The sequence below is a fragment of the Taudactylus pleione genome, unplaced genomic scaffold (assembly GCF_031769625.1).
Source record: "Taudactylus pleione unplaced genomic scaffold, aTauple2 ptg000191l, whole genome shotgun sequence".
In the NCBI taxonomy this organism is placed as follows: domain Eukaryota; kingdom Metazoa; phylum Chordata; class Amphibia; order Anura; family Myobatrachidae; genus Taudactylus; species Taudactylus pleione.
The window spans coordinates 2,172,198-2,190,764 of record NW_028284593.1 but is presented as its reverse complement, the minus strand read 5'-3'; the positions used below and the strand labels follow the sequence as shown (position 1 = coordinate 2,190,764).

Below are 18,567 nucleotides of genomic sequence, written 5' to 3'. Positions count from 1 at the left end.
TAGCTTTCTAAATACAGTATATGTGCAAGGCTTTTCGCTCACACCGTACAGGAGACAACCAGACAACTGCAATGAAAACAGCAATAAGTAACAATTGTGGCACAAAAGATTTACAACAAGTTCAATTATATGAACAAAAGTATATACAGGTACCACGAGATAGTAGAGGAAAATAAATAGTCCAAAGTATTCAGAAACAAAAGCTCAAACTCAAAAAAGGGACAATATTTTAATAAGAATAGGGCTAGCTGTGTTTGCTAGCCCAGGGAGAGAGTCTGCTGGCTCACAAAATCTAAAAGGGGATGGTGAAATCTTGGGTCAAAACCTGCAGTTGGTACCAAGAAATTTGGTGCAGGCTCCTATAAATTTGGGCTTTAGTTAGAGCTGGTAGTGTGTCAACATAAGGTTCCTAAACAGAAAAAAATGGTCCGTCTGCATTCCCTTATTCCAAAGAGTCTCTACTCAATCCACTCAGATTATAATTTATCAAAAACAAAGGTAAATTAGGGGGTGCTCTCTGTATCCAACTCTGCACAATTGTTTTCCTCCCCACAGCACTTACTGCAATTAATAATTGTTTACCTACTGTTGTCATGCGCTATTGGGAGTTAAAGACACCCAAAATAGTCCACTTAAAAGTGAAGTAATTAATCAGATGTTGTTCTAAATATTAGGAAAAAATTAGAGGCTTGGGCTCAATCAGTCAAAAAGTCCTGGCGCTCTAAGTAAATATAAATAAAATATCTTATCCACTGCTGCTAGTCCATCAACCAGTAGCTCATCTGGTCTAAAAATATCTATACTTATTAATAATAAGAAATATTTAATTAACGGACAGTCCCACAGACTGGGAAACACATCAGCCTCTGGTTAATCACATTTTAGACAATTGTGGATAAGAGATTCCCACATGATATCATCTTAGTGCAGTCAAATATGTATTATGGTAAGTATTAAGGAACAATCCATAAACGTACTGGCCAAGAGGTATTTTTGGGGAAACAGTAGAACACGCTCTATAGTAGAGATAGTCAAGATTAGGAAGTATGCAAGCTATTTAACTTTACCACTGGTGACTGTATAATGAGCGAGGATGCCTCTAAGGAATGTGTAGTGAATAGGCACAGCCTTTTGTTTAGAAGGGGGTTGAGTTAATAGTCTATACAATGCAGGGCTTGACAAATGTTCTAAAATCTAGGAGCCAGGATGAAAGTGTAGGAGCCAGACCCCCCCTTCCCTCGGGGCGGCATTACTGAGCACCTACGCCCCGGGCAACCAACCCCCATGGCCACACCACTAACGGGGTACCCCAGGTAATCCACCCTCCCACAGCCAGATTACTGAGCAGCTAAGCCCCATCTCCAAGCAACCAACCCCCAGAAAGACCACCCTTCCGCAGCCAAAAAACCCCGGGCAAGCAAAGCCACCGCCGGCAGTAGCCGAACTAGAGTGGTGGGTCCAGGTGCAAGAATATGCTTTGGGCACCCCTATGCAGTGCCCCCTGTAGTGGTCCGCTATGCAGTGCCCCCAGTGGTAGTCCCCCCTATACAGTGCCCCCAGTAGTAGTCCCCACTATGCATTGCCCCTAGTAGCGCCCCCCCTATACAGTGCCCTAGTAGCACCCCCCCTTATACAGTGCCCCCAGTAGCGGCCACCCCACCTATGCTGTGCCAAATATAGAAAAAATAAAATATTGGTGTGTATCCACAGTCTCCCTAAATGTTTTACCTGTTCCATTTCTTCCTCTATGTGCTCCGTGGATCATATTTTCCTATTTGGAGTTCTGGTCTTTGCTTGCCAATTAGGTGCAGCCAAACGGAGGAAGCAAGGTTGAAATAAATGTAGTGTAAGCATATAAATGTGTACTGTGTGCCCTTAACTAAACTGAATCTGGAGATAGCAATACCTTATTGGGGCCAAGCTCCTAAATGCTGGTAGAAAAGCCGGTGGCACTTGCTTGTGTTTGTGAAGCTGCACAGCAGCACGGGGTGTAGTGAAGCTGCACAGCAGCACGGGGTGTAGTGAAGCTGCACAGCAGCACGGGGTGTAGTGAAGCTGCACAGCAGCACGGGGTGTAGTGAAGCTGCACAGCAGCACGGGGTGTAGTGAAGCTGCACAGCAGCACGGGGTGTAGTGAAGCTGCACAGCAGCACGGGGTGTAGTGAAGCTGCACAGCAGCACGGGGCGTAGTGAAGCTGCACAGCAGCACGGGGCGTAGTGAAGCTGCACAGCAGCACGGGGCGTAGTGAAGCTGCACAGCAGCACGGGGCGTAGTGAAGCTGCACAGCAGCACGGGGTGTAGTGAATCTGCACAGCAGCACGGGGCGTAGTGAATCTGCACAGCAGCACGGGGTGTAGTGAATCTGCACAGCACCAGAGTGTAGTGAATCAACACACCAGCAAGGGTATAATGAATCTGCACACCAGCACAGGGTGTAATGAATCTGCTGTGAACAGGCACCGGAGATCAGTGTGCAGTGAGAGTAAGGAGCAGGGGCCAGCCCACTGCAACAGGCGAGAGGAAGAGGCCTCACTTCCAAGCGACCCCAACGCTGGACAGCACAGGCCTGCCAGACAAGGATGACAAATCCCGCAGACGCCCACGTGAGGGATCGGGGAGTGCAGCAGATGCCAGCAGGACCCGAGGCAGCATGAAGAAATACCCGGTTCCAGGTCCAGGGGAAGCAGTGCACCTTCAACCACCAGGCAGTTAAGTTATACCTTTTTTTCACCAAAAACCCAGGTCCGACCTGGGTTTTCAGACATGGTTCCAACCCAGGTCAGACATCGTTTACACAGCACCATCGATATGGGTTATTCTCAGGTCAGCCCTGTTCACACTGAACCTGGGTCTTCCCTGTGATGTCATAAAAAGTGGGAGGTGACTGCTCCACAGCCTCCAATCAGCTCATTTTAAGCATGACCCAGATCGGATAACCCGGGTTGCGCCGTTTACATTGCACCATTTCCCAGGTCCATCCTGGGTCCGACCCTGGTAGATACCTGGGTTGGCTTGCCGGGTCACTTGACCTGGGTTATTTTTCAGGGACCCTTTTACACTGAGCTGCAACCTGGGTAGACCCAGCAATAACCCAGGTTTTTGCTCTGGTGTAAAAGGGGGATTAGAAGCCCGGGGAAACCTCTCAGTCAGGATTTGTGCAGGATTATCCGGGTGAGAGCAGGCAAGTTAGATCCTACGCCATGCTGCTCCAAACCACGCCCACAGTGGGTTATCTTTAATATCATCTGGAACAGGGGTTCCCACCCACGGTCCTCAAGGCACACTAACAGTCCAGGTTTTAGGGATAGCCATACTTGAGCACAAGTTTCTTAATTAATACCTCAGTCATTTTGATTTAACTATCTATGCACAATCATGGATATAACTAAAACCAGGACTGTTAGTGTGCCTTGAGGACCGAGGTTGGGAATCACTGGTCTGAAATCTCTTGGACCTGTTAATGAAGAAAACAGGTTAGGGCAACATCTCCCAAAAAACTTTGCTCCAGGGGCGTATTAGGGAATGTACTTTCGTTGTGCAGCCAGTCACGTAATCATCATAATAGCGTTGCATGTTTATACACACTGTCAGGAAAAAGAATGTCTTGTTTCCATTCATTTATTTTTGGGGTGCAGCTGTTAGGGACACGTACACACACGCACACGCACACACACACAGTAATATACGCTGCCTTTAAGAAACACATACTCATGAAAAAATACAAGTTTAATTGAATAATAATTAAAACCTTCAAATGTTTTTTTTTTAGTTTTTTTTAAACAACAGCAAAAAAAAGTATCTTGTTTTTTTCAATTATTGGGGGCAATTCAATTCAGTGCAATGTAGCTGCCTTTTTTTGTCCCCCTGGCCTTCGTTCAAAATTCCTTCATCACTTGGCTTCCTGGCTCTTAATCTTCAAATGGGCTCTCAAGACCCATTTCTTCCTCAATGCTTTCCAGCGCTCATCCTAACCCACTACTCTATGCTCCTTCCTCACTATCTAGCCCATCTGTGTCACCCCTGTTTGTCTAACCCTCCCCTTAGAATGTAAGCTCTCGCGAGCAGGGCCCTCTTTCCTCACGTGCTTCTTCTTGCCTTACTTTTATTTTTTTACAATGGCACCTAAAACTTGGTTATTGACACCCTGCTACTTATTTAGGTGTTATATGCAGCATTGTTTATAAATCATGTACTTGTCCTGCATTGTCTGTACTGTTAATAACTGTTATCTTGTTTCTGTACTTTGTAAGGCGCTGCGGAACCCTTGTGGCGCCATATAAAGGATAATAATAATAATAATGTTGAATTGTGCCGGGAATGAGTTCCCGGAGCTGCGCTGTTAACCCACCACTAGAGGATTTCTGTTTGCATCCGCCTGAGGTGCGAGCAGAAATCTGACTAAGCTAGTGCCGCAATGCTAGTAGTGGGCTTAGGGCCTGATTCAGACCCGCTCGCTAGATGCAGCCGCTCGCTACCAGCGTATGGAAATTCAGCTAAGTGACCTCAAGGCACCTGCTCGCACGACAAGGCATAAGCACACCCACTATGTGTTGATGAGCGATCACTTTGTGTTTACAGACGTCCACCAGCCTGTCTTTAGCCGCCCACTAGCGTATGTCATCTCCAGGAAGTATATACAACCATCGGTACATCGGGTTCCATCGGATCTGACCGCAGCGCTTGCGGTTGACTGTACCTTGCCACAAACACTGTGAGCACATCAGTGTATTATTCAACCAGGTGACGTGTACTATGACACTGCCTGTTAATTATGCACACCCCAGAAACGGCGTGAAAACACTCTGGCACGCCTGCGTCCGCAACTACACTCTCCTGTTACTACTGGCCTGCCCCGGTTACCACCCACAAGCGGCATCTCCTGTCACTCATTCCCCTGGGTTGTCTTTGCAGGGCGACCGAGCACATTCTGATAGCTTGTACTAGTTTGCACACGCACACTACGAACTACATGCATGCGCACACTAGAGAACATCGTCTGCAGCGAGCGTCCGCTTAATAGAGAGCAGGTCTGAATCAGGTCCTTAGTGCGTGCGCTAACAGCATTGAGGCGGTCATTTAAGACGTTTAAGCGACGACACACCGGGCATTAGACGTCATTAACTGCATCTGCTGACTTAAGTGCAGGGCGCGATGGGGACAACTGAAAATTTCTGGGCACTCACTCCCTGTGCTATTCAACACTGTATTTAATTGAACGGCCCCCATTTTTACGGGAAAAAGGTATTCTTTCTTTGGGGTGCAGCTCACTCAGAGTGACACAGCACAGCCATATTTTCACAATAAGCTTATAGTTGAAATCACACTATCTGCTCTGATACACAAGTGACTGACAGAATAAAAAAAAAAAATCTTTATATACATTATATATGGAAGTACCACTTATGCTAGTATGCCCTAGTGTCTAGATATAATGTAATGTATATGCATGCGGCTCTGCACTGTTTGGCATTGGTGACAGTGGACACCGAGGATGGCTGCAGAGGCGGGCGTGTGGGCAGAACGGACAGGTGACTGATAATGCCAGTTGGCTGCTCGAGCTCACGGTCCCAGCATAAAGCGTCCAGGACACAGATAGAGACTCACCGGCCATTGAACAGTGCTGGGGCAGCGTTTGTCCTGGTGAAAGCTGCGCTGGGTGACTTAGTGGAACAACGATGGTCAGCTCTGAGTTGCCGGTAACAGAGATGGGAGAGGGTGACCATTGAGACCTGCTGCCTTCTGGACAACAGTGAAGGGAGGCAGTTTTAAGGACCTGTACGAGGCGAGCTTGACAGGGAGAGAGACGTGTCACCCTGCTGCTACCTGAAAGAAGGTCCAAAAAGCCGCGGACAGTCGGGAGCTGGTAGAAAGCTGACACAAACCAAACTAAGCTACAGTAACAGTCACTGGCAGTGGAAATCAGACTTAAACTTATCGGACGTTACTAGTTAGTGAACAAATACAGAAAGGAGTAAGAGTCAGGGGCCCATTTATTATTTATGCGATCAGGGCATGCAGTACCGCCCATGATCGCATTGCAAAATGCGATCATACCGGCCGAATGTATGACCCGGCACATGCAGGGAGACGGGCTCTGAAAAGAGCCCGTCCCTGCGATGTGGCCGGAGCGCATTCCGGGCTGCTGCGCATGCGCAGTCCCGCGGACTGCACATGAGTGGCGCCCATTGTCTGGAAGATCCCTCCGCCGGCTGAAATGCGGGTAAGTGCCCATGGGACACAGCGGCTAACGCTATCTTCAAATAGCGTTAGCTGCTGGGGTCAATATCGGGAATGTTTCACATTCCCGATATTGATACATTTGGCAGCATCGCATCTCCCATAGAAACCTATGGGGGAGGCGGCTGCCGGCGGCAATGGAGGGATCGCAGCAGGTATCGGAGATACCTGCTGCGGTCCCTCCTTCATACATCCGGGGGATACTAAGTATTTGAGGTAAATCCCCGAAAGCAGGTGTTTTCGGGGAATTTACCTCAAATGCACTTTGATAAATGGGCCCCTCAGTGATCACCAACGTATACCAGACCTACCTTTCCGGTAACTAATTGTGCACCAACAATAAAGCGCTACACTTTTATTGGGGGAACTTTACTTACCTGATTGTTATTAGTGCAGTGTAATACTAAGTTAGAGGACAACGTTAATGGTTAAGTCAGAATATAGAGAATAGTAATATTACATTGAGTAAATGTTATGTTTGAAGTGATTGGAGCAATTGACAAATATACTAACCTTTGAGATTCCACAGGGATCCAGGTGCATCCAGTGATTGCACGAGCTGCTGAGTTCCTGTAAAATAAAAATACAAATGTTATTGTAATGTGATTTGATGTTATGTGTATTGTAAATGTAAAGGAAGATTTACAGTAAATGATCTTTGCAATAACCTTAAATAAACCTATCAACACAGCATACCAAAGTGCAATGTGCTTACCTCCTTGTAAAGAAGAAAGAACTAGGGATTACTACACCTATCATTAGCTTTACCCCATAAATTTGGGGTGTTAGATATATATATCTTATATAAAAAATTCATTGGTCTGTTTGTGTGTTTGTTTATTTGTTTGCTTGTCTTTCTGGTTATGCATTCGGACACCCCTGAACCGATTGGGATGAAACCAACGCGAGGTGGTTCAGTTGGGGCGCCGCCAAAAGGGCAGGGCACAGAGCTACAGTACATGTAACAGCACCGCATCATTCATTGCATCGTCCCATCCAATCGTGAACAACGGATCAGGCGTACACACTATACGATGTACAGTATATGATCTATTGTTTCGGTTTGGTATGGACTGCCAGCGGCCGGGATGCCGCTGGTCAGAATACCGACACCCAAAAGGAAACAAGGTAAGTCTAACCCCTACCCTACCACTCTCTCCCCTATGCCTAAATGTAACCTCCCCCGCCCTGCACCCTAAACCTAACACTCCCTCCCCGGGGCCTAACCCTAATCCCCCTGTAGTGCATAATCCCGCACCCTAACCCTCCCCTTACTGGCAATACTTACCTTTGGGATGCCGTTGGTCGGGATACTGGTGCAAAGATCCTGGTGCTGTTGGGATTTTGGCACCGGTATTTAGATTGTCGCCATCCCGCAAGGCGGGATGCAGACTGCATCCTGTTTCGATTTGCGATAATTCGAATACTGTGTACCCAGCTTAAGGCTACTCAGAATGGCAATCTCATCTCTGTAGTTGAGGTCAGTAAATCTGTGTCAGAAGATCTGATGCAGGTACTGGCCTCCGCACTCCCACAAATGGAGACAACACGCTGCTCCTTCCCAGTCCTCAATCGGCACTGTGGCTTAGGGGGCACTGCAAGCGATCTCGCAGTACAAGATCTGTACATGCACAGTACAGATCCTGCTCAGATCAAAAACCATCGGAGATGTACGGGTTTGAGTACATCTATGAATCAGCGCCTATATCGCCACAAAAAGTGTGCATTGTGCATATGACATTTTCTCCCTTAATTATAGACCAAAAAGTTGCTAGTTTGCATATACAGTATAACAGCTCCTTCCTATTTGAACAGGACACACAGGTATAATTATCCACTGCTGTCAATTTAGACTAGAGGCCAGTGAATACTCAACAAATAATATTATTGTAACTACTAATGGTGCATACACAGTCAGATTTCTAATCAGATATAAACGATAACAATTGTAAAAATTGTTCAATCATTCATATCTTTGACATGTAGGGCATGCAACGACGAACGATGCGCGTTCCCGCATGTCTGATAATGATCTCTGACATTGACTGAATTGTTTGCAGTCAGATTTTGACAATTTCATTCATTTTAATACTGTCAGAAATTGTTCATCGTTGATGAAATTATTCAAATAGTTGTAAAAGTCGTTCAATAGTTCATTCAAATCTGACCGTGTGTATGCACCGGGAAGAAGTCAGGAAGCCGATGGACGGAATCCCGACCGTCGGCTTCCCGACTGTCTAATCCCGGCAAGGGGTTAAATGACAGGTGTCAACAGGCGGGAGGTTAGGTTTAGGCAGCGGGTAAGGGGGGGTTACGTTTAGGCACTTGGGGGGGTGGTTAGGGTTAGGCACCCTTAAGAGAGGGTTAGGGTGTAGAATTAGGTTAGTAAATACTTAAGTTTGACAATCGGGATTTCCTCCTCTGCCGGGATGCTGCTGTTGGGATTAGAACCGCCATGCGGCTGGCGGTAAATCGTATGTATTCCGTATGCACCATAACAGTATAAAGCTTACAGTTCACAAACGCGGTCCTCAAGGCTCCCAACAGTTCACGTTTTAGAGATATCCATGGTTGAGCACAGGTGACTTAATTAGTGCCTCAGTCAATTTGATTTAACCACCTGTGCTCAACTAGGACTATCTCTAAACCTGAACTGTTGGAATGTCTTGAAGACCATGTTTGCGAACCTCTGGCTTACACAGTATAATTACTGCACAATGAATGCACCGTTATGCAATAATAATAATCACAGTACTACTCACAAAACAGAACATGCTGACAGGACCCGACAAGCTGTGATCACGTGGTGCCGGGGCGGCTCTGTTTACTGGATGACAGACATAACCGACACATACATCGTACACCAACCATTACACATTATAAAAGTAAAAAAAATATTGTTTTAATTGCAGTGTAGGTGACAGCAGTGGTCGCGGCGGGTTAATCCGGGACACTGTTGTTTCGGACATCACTACATTTCAGCCGGCTACTCCTGACAGGCGCCGATCGGGCAGCCCGTGGGGTCCTCGCTGGCACACATGGCGGCCCTGTGGCGGTGCTCTGCCAGGAGAAATGGCATCGTTATACCGCTCAGGTGTAGTCGGGGCTTAGCAGGTACCTATAGATGTAGCTGTGTGGCGTTATATAAGGTGGGCTGCATCGTGTTACATGAGCATTATACTGAAATCAGAGGTGACAGATGCCGGCATCACCCCAGGTACATAGGGGAGCAGATGAATTGTCAGCTGTGCCTCCCCACCGGTTGTGGAAGAACTACAAGTCCCAGTATGCACTATTAGTCCTTCTGTTGATGGAAAGCAACAGATTGTGCAATGTGAAACACAATATATATATATATATATATATATATATCACTGTAATACTGCCGAGAGACTGTGCACAATAAAACAACCTTCATAGATTTTGGACAGACTTTTACCAGGAGTATGTGCAGCAGATTAATGTCCCCCAGTTTCTGCTTGTCTATACAACGCACATTATAAATCTTTACAAATAATTACTTAGAAGTGTTTTACGAAGGTAAGTGCTACCTAATGTCAGTAATACCTCTTTTCCACCAAAAACCCAGGTCCGACCTGGGTTTTTGGACATGGTTCCAACCCTGGTCAGACCCAGGTCAGACCCATTTATACCTCTTTTCCACCAAATTCCCAGGTCCGACCTGGGTTTTTGGACATGGTTCCAACCCTGGTCAGACCCATTTACACTGCACCTTTCATCTGGGTTACTCCCAGGTCAGCCCTGTTCACACTGAACTCAGGTCTGCCCTGCTAAACCTGTGAGGTCATAAAAAGTGGGAGGTGAATGCTCCACAACCACCAATCAGCTCATTTTAGGCATGATCCAGGTCAGATAACCTGGGTTGCACCGTTTACACTGCACCATTACCCGGGTCCATCCTGGGTCCAACCCTGGTAGCTACCTGGGTTGGATTGAAGGGTCACTTGACCCAGGTTATTTTCAGGGACCCTTTTACACTGAGCTGCGACCCGGGTAGACACAGCAAAAACCCAGGTTTTTGCTCTGGTGTAAAAGGGGTATAAATGGTCACCAGACCCACCCCAGATATTTTAATAATTGTAAAATTAAATTTTTAAAATGGTATTTAACTTTAACAGACTGGAGTACTACAAGTCTGTTGAACATATATTTTAGGATTCATGACTGTACCACAGATTAATAATACTAATCAAACAGACCACATATTACTAAAACTTGTAACAAAACGTACTTGTCACACACCAGCTGTTCCTGTCAGTTTTCATAAACACAAGTGCTTGCTCCAATTTGGCCATCCCCATGTGGGGCCATGCTGATGTTTGTGTGAATGACAGGCGCATTGTAGCACTGATAGTACTGCTACTTTGCTAGAAGACTACAGAAAACTGCTGTTAATAAATAATGGCTGCTTGTGTGTAGACAGAGATTGGTAATTTTGAGGGTGAGGCAATGGATTGATCATTTCCAAAAATCATTACACTGTATAACCCTGCCTGTTTGTGTTTACAGGTCAACACTGTGATTATGATTTGCTGGTGATTGGTGGAGGGTCTGGTGGTCTTGCGTGCGCCAAAGAAGGTATGATGTTACATTGTGACTTTGAAAGGGTTTGAATAAATGTGACAAGTTAGCTAAATTAGGGGATTTCTGAATCTATCTGTTTTATAAACTTAGAAAAAAAAACAAATTTTATTCTATTTGTCAGCTGTTTTTGCTAAAAATTACGTCTTCACACAAAGATAGACATTTATCAGAGAGACAATCACAGTCACAGCAGAGTACTACTACTCATGGCACCAATAACCCTACTTGTGCAGTAGCCAGTCAGTAGCAGCGCCGCCATCGTGTCCGACTACGTTGTAGGAGGTGATTTGGACACTTACTGTACCACGCTAATGTACATATATGAAAACTAACATTCACTGTGCTCCATACATTTATTTTAATATGGTGAAGTTCACAGCTATTGGGGATATAAAAACAGGAAATTGTAATTTTCATCCATGAAGGACAGGACACTGTTAATGAAGTTTGTTATTTATTATTTATCTAAAGTCTCACAAATAGAAAGCATTTGCTCACTGCAATTGACAACTGTGTATTGCTGGAACATTCTTATTTATATGACACATGCCCATTCACAGGGTGAGCAAATGCTGTGTCAAAACCATGTGACTTGTGCATCTAAGGACACGTGTGAACAGCTCATAGGATGGTGCATTCTTACTGTAACATATAGTACATTGGGGCAGATGTATGAAGGTCTGTGAAGTGATAAAGTGGAGAGTGATAAACGACCAGCCAATCAGCTACCAACTGACATTTTTCAAACACAGCCTGTAACATGACAGTAGGGAGCTGAGTGGCTGGACGGTTATCACTCTGCACTTTATCACTTTCCAGAGCTTCATACATCTGCACCATTGACTGCAATTCATCTTCATAATATTTTCCGTTATGAGTTAAAAGGTGTATATTTTCTGAGCAACCAACTATTGCAAGTTTCCATTTTATTTTAAAGTGGACCTGTGAACTATAAATACATTTATGAAGAGATCTTTGCAAATGCAGTAGCCTTTTTGAGCAGGTATAAGGTACTCATTAAAGTTTATGCCTGCCATCCACTGACAACCTACACACACACTACAGATTACCTGTGTCACACGGGGAACTGCTATTAAATACCATTTTCCCCATGCGATAAATCAGGGGTTAATGCGTGGAAACACACTGATTACTTGTAAACTACGGATTGAATGGGTTTCCCCGTGTGTGGATCCCCTGACTGTATCTTTTCCTCACAGCTCCTGAAGCTGTGAGGAAAAGTCCACGCAGTGGAGATAATGTGGGGGGTTAACCCCGCTAATTGGATTGCTGGCTACGGGTAATTATCCGCAGGTTAAACCCCGCTGCTTATTGCTTTCCCCCTATGACTGTCTCTGTATTACTTTTAGGCTAGTGTACACATACTGCTTTATCAGCTACAGAACACAGGCCCCCATTTACTAATGAGTTTTATCACCAAAACGAGTGATAAATTTCACTGTGTATGATAAATGGTGCTCCAGCCAATCAGCTCCCAAGTGTCATTTTTCTAACAGTTGACAGTTGGGAGCTGATTGGCTGGAGCAGCATTTATCATACACAGTGAAATTTATCACTCGTTTTGGTGATAAAACTCGTTAGTAAATGAGGCCCTTAGAGAGCAGTGTTAAGCTGGCCAATCACTTTTATGGTATGTTCTTTTATTATATTAAACTGTTTAATGCTATCTAGGATTGATGTTGGCATTAAAGCAATTCTATGCTTATATAGTTATCCAGCTGTCATCTGTCACATGTTTTTTGCAACCAATTTTTATACATTTTCTATGTTTACTCACAGCTGCCCAATTTGGAAAACGAGTTGCAGTGTTTGATTACGTGAATCCATCCCCTAGAGGTATAACCATTCGATAAATTGCATGTGTAAAACATTGATTTAACTTTATATACTACACTAGGGTCTTTCTTATACTTTAGTGACCAGATACATTTTTATTTACAATGTCCGGATCACGAGAAATAACTTTTAATTTCTTCTTTGCTCCTCCATGGCAGCCATTACCCTGGGTTAGTGACTGAAGTTTTTTTAAAGGGACCGCCCAGTTGCAGCATATATCCTAGCTCCTCCTCTTCCCCCTTGTCTTTTTTTCAGTCTCTAAAACCGCATACACACTACACGATAAGTTGGACGATATGAACGATATCGTTAAGTGTGTATGCGGCTTTAGAGTAAAGTAGGAAAGTTTGTTGTTTTATCCATATTCTAGGACTTGCCTCCTTATTAAGCCATCAATGCGCCACCTGGAACCACAGCCTGTGGCAGGGTAGCACCCCGGGGCTATCATTTTAAATGATCATAAGTGTTGGATATGAGGCATCTGTCTTGATAAGGCTGGTTCGCAGCGAGCCGGTGTTTCCATATCTAAACCTGGGGCTGCAGCCTGGCGCTGTCTGAGGACCAGAATAAATCCTTCCATCAGGTTCGGTAGTGTGGGAGCGTCCTAAGGACGCTCCAGGTGGCACTGCTGCATAGATTCTGGCTGCAGGATGCTATTCTAGGCAAATGAGGCTAGCAGAAAAAAGTTCAGAGGGCCAGATCAAATAATTCCGCGAGCGTGAGGTTCCCCATCCCTTGGCTAGAGTCATGTTCTGCAGATTACATTGTGATAATCACAATTCCCTTAGACACTCAGCTTCCAGTAAATGACCCTATACATGTCAGGTGGCCTTCTTGTATGTCTGGTCATATATATGTATGTACCTTACATTGGCAGTAACCTTGCTCCAGTGGTGCTCTTGGTCAGTGCCCAGTACTGATAAAACACTAAGAATGCAATATTCTAAGTACCATATATTAGGCATGCTGATCTCCTGGTGCAGGAGTCTCACATTACTCCGTTGGTATTAACTCTTCCTTTTGAAGAGATTGACAACTTGTGCACACAACTATGTATGTGTAATTGTATGTGTATATATTCGTGTATATATACTTTTATGTATGTGTATTGTATATACGTACATTGCTATTATTCCCATTCTTCGTATGAATATTTTGATAATCGGGAAAACCTGTTTTAAACCCTGGTTACAGGTCTATGCCGTCTTTGATTGGGATCACTAAGAGCCTATATCTCTGTATAGGTACCCTTCTCAGTATAAATCCATAATATGGACTTGCAGACTGAACAGAGCTATCTCGGCAAGATAAGTCTCCAAAGCAGTGTCCCCAATGTAGATTTCCTATCAGAAAATAGAGAATCCAGGTTATATTCCATCTTCAGGGCTTAATTGGTTAAATTACAACAGACTGCAGTTACAGCTACTATGTCTGAAGGCCTAAAGCAGTGTTGGCTAACCTTGACACTCCAGCTGTTATGGAACTACATAACCCAGCATGCACTGCTACAGTTTTGCTATTAGAGCATGCTAAAACTGTGGCAGGGCATGCTGGGATATATAGTTCCACAACAGCTGGAGTGTCAAGGTTAGCCAACACTGGCCTAAAGGGCCATCCACCAAGAGGGCTCAGGCCTGGATTGTATTATAATGGTGGGCATCAAGTAAAAACTTGGTGGGAAGGTTCCTGCAGTTCAATTTTATTGTTTGGTTTTAATATCCCTCTCTTTGTGACCACTATAAATGTCACTGACTGGGATCCATTGTCAAATATGTGATATTTCTATGTGTACCTTAACCGGTACAGAGGCTTAGTTTAATATCTTATGCTATCCTGTGATTCTGCCTCTTTAGCTAATAAGCACTTCACCATCCTAAGTGTTAATGTACTGATGCTTACACTATGTTCTTGTAGGTAAAGATAGTTTAGGAGGTACTGTAATGATTGGCCTCTCTAGCTATCTTTTGTACATAGAGTTTTCAGGCAGACTGTTTTTTGGGGTATATGTGTATTCTCTATATGGATACACATCCCTAAGGGAGCACTCTCAGGTAAGGTCATAGAATGCAGTCTATTTGTATAACCTACATGTCTCCACTAACAACTCTTCTAGTTTCTACGGCATTTTCTACTGCAAAATCTCCAGGCTGAAGTCCGAGCTGTACAGCATTGGGTCTTAGACCACCGATGCTACTCTTTAAACCTGACGAGGTGGGATGTGAGATGGAAAAGGTCAGTAACATTCTACGTAGCTTCCAGAGGGCTTCTGATCGCTCACAGGTAAGCGGACTTACCCCACTAGTGCCTCGGAAGATGGTCATGATAAGGCAACCTGACATAACACCTCCCTTCCACACCCTAGCTGCTGTCCTAGCAGCCATCCGCCCTTTTATGGTAACTGTTCATGTCAGTTGGCTCTACACCTTTAGAGCTTTCCTGGTGTGTGGGTCCATAGTTCTAACACAGCTTTATTCCTCCTTCCCAGACAGATACGTTGTCTATATCCACGTTTGTCGTTTGTTTCTCCCTTCCATCTTACCAGGGATGATGTCATGTGTAGGGGGAGCATGGTTGGATGAGGCTTTGTCACACTTTGGATTCGATGGGCTCAGTCTTTTGAAAACATTCTCTGACAGGACTTGTTATATAATTACATTTTCTACCAGGTGGATTTGGTAGTTCTCTCTTTAGGCCGCGAGGTTAGCCTGCGGGGCTGCTTCTTGATAGCTGTCGCTTGTTTGGAAGCCTCTCCTCGTTCATATCTTAGGCTGGACTAGAGATTAGCGACACTATTATACTAGAATCCGTTAGAGCTTTACTGCATTCTGGACTACGGTGCATCTATGGGCTAGTTCACATGTTCTACAGCATAAAAGTGTGAGAGTAACAGGTTCGGTTCCTATGACAGCAATGTTCCAAGCAAGAGGTCTTGCTGGGTTTTACTGTTCAATATCTGTTCACACTTTCTTACACTGAAAGTATCTATACTTCTTTACTCTGGAAGTAGCTATATTGGTAGCTCGCTATCCCGGGGTGGCTGTTGTATCCGTGATTCTTAACTGCTAGGGTATCCTGGTTGTTTTCAAGCTGGTTCCGACTACACACTTCCATCATGTTTGGAGTGGATTTCTGCTGTGATTTTCCTTTCCACTGTTGCCAGTAATTGGTTGGTTTTTCCAGGTGATGTGGACGCTGGTCTTCGTCTGGGTCCGCTGAAGGGTTCAAGCTGCTGTTTTCTCCATCTGTTTACAGAATGGGTTGTCCTAATATCTGAAACTCTGCAGGAGATGTAGTCTCAGTCACTCTTGATGCCGCCTCCGTCTCTTGCCCAGTGGGATCTCAATTCATTAAAGACTTCTACGATCTAGCCCTTCCGCTGGTTGAAAAAAACCCTAATCATATGAACCTCAGGTACGGTCCTTGTTGACTGTTCTGTACTTGACTTTGGCCTTTGTGCATACACTTTGTTAGAAAAGTCTGACAGGATCAGCTCTGAATATGTATATATGTATAATTATACATATATCTATAACAACAGTCATGGTTGGTCTGTTTTCAGCTGAAATTATGGTGTTCCCACGATGCCCATCTGTTGTTGCCCACTAGATAGCCATTCTCCTGTTCCATTCACCTTATGCTGTATGTTGGTGTACTTAATTGTGACTGTCCAGCGACGAGTTCTGATTGTCTCATGTGCTCTACGATGCTTGGTCCTCAGCTCTTGCTTTCACTTGGTCCTATGGTTCTCGGCGGTCCCTGTTTCGCTTTGGCCACAGATTCGACAAGTTTTCAGCGCTTCCCACTCAGGAGATTACCTTTGGGACGTCCCCAGTGTCTTGAACTCCAGTGTCCCCTAGTGGATGAAGGAGAAAACAGGATTTTGGTACCCACCGGGAAATACATTTCTCCAATTCCACAGGAGACACTGGACGACCGCCCAGCGCTGCTTCCTTTTGGTTCGTTTCATTCTAGTTCTATTGCGATTGTCTGCTTTATATGGTTGTGTGACTGCATGTGTTCCCTGCAGTGGGTTCCTCTGTTCTCTATCAGTCTGTCTTTTTCCGTTCTGTGGACTTCTCCTTCTCCTCGTTTTACTGTTGTCCTCCATCTCCTCTCAGGCTCAGTTTCTTAACTGGGGCTGATGGGGGCGTAGAGGGGTTGGAGCCAGTCACACTTCCTAATTATTTAAAGTGCCAGGCTCTACTCTACCACCGTCTATACCCCAGTGACTTGAACTCCAGTGTCCCTTGTGGAATTGGAGAAATGGATTTACCGGTAAGTACCAAAATCCTGTTTTTTGCCATCTTTCACTGATGTTAATCACATTCACTGATTACACAATTTTCCATGTTTGTTTTCTTATAACTGATCACATCTACACATTATTCTGTTTTTCTTTATTTAATGGTAATTATGAATGTCTGATTTAATACATATACTGTATGTAGAACATGAAAATCATCACACAGACATCATATTGATTGTAAGCATTATTAAGTTAATTTCTTCCATTAAGGGCATTCACCTTTTCTTTATTCATTTATCTGTATTGGATGTTGATGTACCTTTTAGCTAATCAGATACAAATAAAGGTTATTTTTTAACTTGGATATCCTTATCAACTGAGTGTGCCTCAGATATAGAGTACTTTTTATTTTCCTCCCTTGGTTAGTTGTCTATGTAATTACGGTTGGGTGAACCTCATTTAATTTTTTGACCCATAGGGTAGGGGATTATTGAGTGGTCTATATCTATACTGTTATATTGACTTTATTTCTTGTGCAGTCCCCTCTCCCTTTCCCCCCTTTAGTTCCTACATTTTATCGGAAGGATTTAGGACTCATCAGTTTTCCCTAACCTACCTGTCATTATAGTACACTCAAGTGATGCCATAAATGTTGTGTGCTTACATACACAATTCTCTGTTTAAACAATGTGTGGTAGCATTCGTGGGAATTGAAGACCTATGGGGTATAAATACTGAGCTGCAACTCTGGCCGCTGAATTTAAAAAGGCAAAAATATTAAACGTAAAACAATTTTGCATGTAATATTATTGCCATTTTAAATCCAGCGGCCATAACATTAGACAAGCTGCTGCTTTAGTTATTATACTCTGTATGACTATTGTCAATCTTACTAACAATGCACAGAAGAAAGTCATGTTTGGTTTGGACCTTACATTTTATTTTTAATGTTCTGAAAGTTTTACATTTTGAATTTTGTTTCTTTATACTATACATACACTTTGTGTCTGATTCTAGAGTTTCATGCTGATTAACAGACGGATCTTGTGATTTTTACCACCTGTACGTGTGTCAGAGGTGCATGCATCTACAAGCAATTCAGAGTTGTATGCATTTCAGTAGCATCTCACTTGCACTAAATGGGTGTAATTGGGTGTTCAACATGCATCCTTAGTTGAGTGAGGGTGTGTCATGGACATGTAGTAGGAGTTGCAGCCTAGATAGTTGCATGCTTCTCTGGATACAGGAGAATATTATTATTACTATTAACAGTTATTTATATAGCGCAACATTTTCCGTTGTGCTTTACAATAGGGAATAAATTGTAATAAAACAAGACTGGGTAATAACAGACAGACATAGAGGCAAGAGGCCCATGTTTGCAAGCATTGATACACAAAGATAGGTGCTGCCTATTTCATAATGGTCCAGCAGAGGTTCTTGGTAGGCTGTATGACCTAGTCACACAGGAGTATTGGGCTAGGGTCAGGGGGATGTGAAAGTGAAAAAAGAGAAAATTTGTAAAGTTGTGTAGAGTGTATAAAGGGGATGTGGTTGGGTACGGGATCCCGTGCGCATGGCATCTATTAATCGGCGTTGATCGCTGCATCCCAATTTTTCA

At 44.1% G+C, this 18,567-nt stretch overlaps 1 protein-coding gene across 3 annotated transcripts in view; it reads left to right on the top strand.

Moving 5' to 3' along the window:
* The first annotated feature begins 9,162 nt into the window (after positions 1 to 9,162).
* TXNRD2 (thioredoxin reductase 2) overlaps positions 9,163 to 18,567 on the top strand; it is a 187,325-nt gene continuing 177,920 nt past the window's right edge. For all 3 annotated transcript variants that reach the window (XR_015878950.1, XM_088476667.1, XM_088476668.1), the window contains exons 1-3: positions 9,163 to 9,352; positions 10,769 to 10,837; positions 12,644 to 12,700. Coding sequence is in view for 2 of the 3 variants with exons in the window: in XM_088476667.1 (XP_088332793.1) it covers positions 9,277 to 9,352; positions 10,769 to 10,837; positions 12,644 to 12,700 (202 nt within the window). In the remaining variant the exon portion in view is untranslated. The remainder of the gene's footprint in view (positions 9,353 to 10,768; positions 10,838 to 12,643; positions 12,701 to 18,567) is intronic.